At 36.1% G+C, this 5000-nt stretch overlaps 1 protein-coding gene across 1 annotated transcript in view; it reads right to left on the bottom strand.

Moving 5' to 3' along the window:
• Positions 1 to 5000, bottom strand: part of LOC138038820 (aldehyde dehydrogenase 1A1-like) — a 17727-nt gene that overhangs the window by 695 nt on the left and 12032 nt on the right. The window contains exons 9-11 of the mRNA XM_068884879.1: positions 3664 to 3821; positions 3131 to 3205; positions 1762 to 1801 (exon numbers count right to left, since the gene is read on the bottom strand). Of these exons, the coding sequence (XP_068740980.1) occupies positions 1762 to 1801; positions 3131 to 3205; positions 3664 to 3821 (273 nt within the window). The remainder of the gene's footprint in view (positions 1 to 1761; positions 1802 to 3130; positions 3206 to 3663; positions 3822 to 5000) is intronic.

The raw sequence follows: 5000 nt of genomic DNA, 5'->3' as shown, positions 1-5000 counted from the left end.
GTGATTTTAGAAAGAAAAGGATTTTAAATGGTCAATTTCAAAATTAATGCATACAGCCTTCCAAGGAAATAATATTCTCAAAATCACTTCATAGTTGATAAAATTTTGTTGACTGCTGAGAACCCTGACACTTATTCATTGAACATATATAAGAATAACAGCTAATGTGGTATGCCTCATTCTTTTAAAATGCCGAAACAGTTGCAAAGAAAGCCTGGAAAAATCCAGGCTTGAATGGGATTCAAACATTCACTGGCTACCCAAATTCATAATAGACCATTTTACAGTTGTGTGCTTAGTTACCTGGCCTTAAAATGAAAGTAAGGTTGGAGTTGACCTTGCTTTGATAGAAACCTCACTGCTTTTCTAATGTTAATGATTTTGTTGTCATGCTAATAAGTAGGGATTTACATAAGAAAAGCTGTGAGGTTTCTATCAAAGCAAGGTCAACTCCAGCCTCACTTTCATTCAAAGGCCAGGTAACTAAGCACAACTGTAAAATGGTCTATTCGAATGCTCAGTCAACGTAACGTTTTGTACGGTTTATATGGGAAACACGAAATGCCAGAAAAAAAAAGCCGGCTAATCCTAGTTTACAGCCACAAAAATATATAAAATAAACTTACTTTTACTTCACCAAGTGTGTCTACATATCGTTTAATAAAAGATATGAGAAATTTTCAAAACTATAGCCCAGAACACCTCAAATCAACACAAGGACACAAGGTGAAGTAAAAGCAAGTTTATTTATTCATTTTCATTGCTGTAAAATAGGGTTAGCCAATTTTTTTCGGCATTTCATGTTTCGCACATTAACTCCACAAATTGTTAGGTTGAGTGAGCATTCAAATTATAAGTTTGGGTCATCTGTGGAACAATGTGCAGCAATAGATCTTTTACAGTTATATGTGCTTAGTTACCTGGCCTTTAAATGAAAGCGAGGCTGGGGTTGACCTTGTTATGATACAGACCTCCCTGCTTTTTTTTCTGTTAATGATGTTAATTGTCATTAGTTACAGTTAATTTACACAAGAAAAGCAATGAGGTTTCTACCAATTTACAAAACAATGTCAACTCTTGCTGCAATTTCATTCATAGGCCAGGTAAGTAAGCAGACAACTGTGAAATGGTCTATTGCTCTATCAACTGAGCCATCAAGCCCCGTAGGAGCTGGCCAATCACAAGTTCAAGTTTACCCCATATGAGGTGGACTAATTCAGTAACTTTTTTAGAAAATGTGAAGTTTCATATATTTGAACTGCAGAATGGAATAAAAAGAAAGTTGGAAAGGTCATCACAATAATTATTAAATGAGTACCACTTAAGCAGTTGCAAAGGAAAAATACCAAAAAAAAATGCAGGGTTGAACCTGTTAAAGTGCATCGAAATAGCATGGACATGGGTTCGATTTGACTTTTTTTTTGGACTTCTTTTGCAACAGGCATTTAATACTAAACCACGAAAAAACCAAAACCTCAAAACATCATGTATGACCCCACCATACATTCATATTTGAATACTAACCAACAAAGGTTATTAGAACTACAATGATTAAGATGAAATGAATGTACATAAATGAAAGAAGTGATCCGCGGGCTTTGCAATACACTGGCATCGCAGAGTCACCTGAACTTTTCAGGTGTCTATAAAAAGTGACAATTGCTTATTTAATTGTGAAACAAAGTGCGAGGATCCCTTCTCTCATTTTAACTAACATTTCAGAGTATTATGTACAGTTCTTCCTAAAATCTGTTCACTTACTGTTTTTACTTCCAGGTAAGGTAACAAGCCATGCTCGCACCTGCAAATAAATGTATTGCTTGGCCATCAGAAAATCACTCACTCGGATAATAAGTACACATGTAACACAGAACATTTTTCCATTTAGAAGTTTGGAGAATTTGATTCAAGCACTATTGTAAGATATAGAGGATATTACAAGGCTATGTGGGGATACAAATTTTATCTTCAAGGGCTGATAGTATCTCTCACGAGTGAGCACAGCATTTCTAAAATCCTCAACATTTGTCTCCAAATCACACTGTGACTATGCTCATTATACTTTTCCCTCGGATAATGTAAATGGCAATTTAGATTTTAAGGGTATTACAATGCGTTAATCAATGTGTTGGCCAACTGTCGATCTATTGTTGGCCAAGGCATCTTCAGTCAGCGTGTTGCATTTGGCCAACACGCTGGTTGGGATTGGATTTTTTACCAATACCCACTGTAAGGATGTGATTATCCTTTTTGACATATACCAAAACAGAGGGTAGCGTTAAGGGCAAGCTCCGCATAATTATCCTTTGCTATTCACCTCCAAGCAACTCGCGCAGGATTTGCGCTAAAATAATCTTTTTGTTCTATATTATTTCATTGTTTTGGTATATCCTATATACTAAAACAACTATTCACCTCAGTCAGTGTTTGTGGCTAGAGGTGGACATTTTACCTTGCCGCTTTGTAGCCACAAACACTGAGATGAAGAGTTGTTCAAAATTCACACAAAATGACATGGAGTAAAATTTGTGGCATATGCTTTCACATGTGCAAGAAGGAAGTAAAAATTGTCTCCTCTAAATTGTCCTTGACACTGGCCCATGGCCACTGACTGAGTGATCAATACCTTCTACTACAGGCACATGTATGCAGGACTCAATTAAGCCTCACCAAGAGCACACTCAAAACAAAAATTATTTTTCTTCAAGTCCCCTTTATAAAAATTGGCTTGCCTTCCTAAGAAAAGTAAGGATTACAGACCTCAGATGTCTGGTTGCCTCTACCATGAGCATGCAGCCAGTCCCTATACTTCACAGAGAATCACTCACATACATTGAGGTCCCCAGAACCCACCTATTAACCTGCACACCAAAACATGCAGGAAGACATCACACGGCAATAACAATGGAAACAGAGATGAGGGGAGGAAGGGGCCAAAATGGCATCCTTACCGACAATAATTTATGCTGAAAAATCAGCATGAACTGAACATGTCCCAAACATTGCTGCTTTTCTATCAACATAAATAATATTATCAGCTGCCTGAAAGAAACGAGTCAAAACCTAATCATTCACTCTGGTTCTTACGTATGGCTTAAGTATTAATATTTTTTTCTTTAACAAGAATTACCATTCTCTGCCTTGCCCAGACATTTTGAAGCCGCCAAAAGGTGATTGAGGAGCTCCTGCCTCGTAACAATTCACCCTGAATGAGAAAAAATACATACCGGTACACAAGTTAATAGAATAGTTCAGTTATTTGTCACTCAGTTACAAAGAACAAGGGACCACAAAACAGGTAATCTAATTCGGTTGCTTTGAAAATAATTTTTTCCAGCGTGGAAAGGTTCTACCAAAATCAACTCCTGTAGAAGAAAGTATAAGTGCAAGCATCAGAGGTCAAATAGATGTGGATCGAGTCCCTTTCAAGGAGCAATTAAGCACCCTTGATCATTCTTTTTCTAAGTACATTGTACTTTGGACAGTGTTTCAATAAGAGACCACTCCCAGGTCATAAAACCAGATGAAGAAGCACACCTGGTAGAATATTATTATTTGATGCAATACTAATGACGTCATAAATCACTCACCATGCCATCAACAGTACTATTAAATTCATTTCCACAAAAAACTACATTGCGTTAATAAATTATTATTAATTACCAAACAGTTCCCGCCTGAAGACTGTGGGAAATGGTTGTTGCCTTGTCAATGTCCTTGGTGAATACTGCTGCAGCCAGACCATAAGTTGTATTATTTGCCCTCTCAATGACTTCATTAATATCACTAAACTTGATTATCTGCTGAACTGGGCCAAATATCTATATCCAACAAGAGGAACGAAACAAATGAAAGAACTATGGCAGGCTGAAGAATAATAAAGTCGACTATTTCTCCATGAGAACTAAAAAATACAAGACTAAGCAAGTTATACTGTAATATGGTATATTTGAAATTTCGTCAAGGAATTTGAAAATTTCTATTTCATAGGGTATATTATCATTCCAGATTCCTGGAGTTACCTTATTATTTACACTGTTTTTCTACTGTAGCACAAAGATTAAAATACGCCGCCTTGTTAATCGTTATTGTAATGATCTTGTCATCAAATTAGTATTTACCACGTTCAAATGAAGAAATATTTTCTCAGTGAAGGATTCAGTCCCTAGTGAGAGAACTTCGTTCACGTGTGATTTACAAATTTACTTGTGCTTGCTGTAAATTGCTTGCTATATCGCTGAAACCGATCGTCATTTTTCCACGCGCATCCTTCAACATCTCTCTTCAGACAAGTCCTCAAACATTTTCAAACATTTACAAAGCTCAGAATGATGTCATCAATCTTGCTCTGTGGATTGTTTCGAAATCCTTGATTCCACCCCCACTATATTTCAGCTTAAACTTAAGGAGGCTATGCATATAAATTGGGAAAAAGCCCCATTTAAATCAACAAGTCCATCACGTCAATTTGACACTTACGTTTTAGGGTTTATACTCTTTCCAACCCTTTGCAACTCACTCAAATATTTTATCTATTTTTTGTCACTTAATCATATAATTAATTATGCAAAATGCCATGTTTCGCCTGGTTGTTGAATATAGTCCTAACGGTTTTTACCAAATGTTCTGTAACTGACGATGATATTTGTAAGATCGAAACATGTCTTATAAATTAAAAAAATGTCGTAATCTTCTTAAAAGTCATGATTTACTTTCTGCTGCTGTCTCGACCTTTTGGTTAAAGACATGTATTATACATGTAGGTGAATGCTTCAACCTGGTTTTCACTTGTACAACAAGTTCACTTGCAAAATCATGCTTATTGCACAAGTGGGAACCAGCCTTAATAAATGATTTCAAAATAACATTATTAATGCTATCCCCAATTATTAATGTAGCTCTTGTAGTACGCTAGGAGCTTTGACACGTACGTTTAAATAAAGAGATTGATTGATTACAAGTGTGATATAATGTTTAAAAGCAAGCAGCAGTGTTTTATC

This window comes from Montipora capricornis, chromosome 2, assembly GCF_036669925.1.
Source record: "Montipora capricornis isolate CH-2021 chromosome 2, ASM3666992v2, whole genome shotgun sequence".
In the NCBI taxonomy this organism is placed as follows: domain Eukaryota; kingdom Metazoa; phylum Cnidaria; class Anthozoa; order Scleractinia; family Acroporidae; genus Montipora; species Montipora capricornis.
The sequence above is the reverse complement of the archived record's forward strand: the minus strand, read 5'-3'. Positions and strand labels throughout refer to the sequence as shown.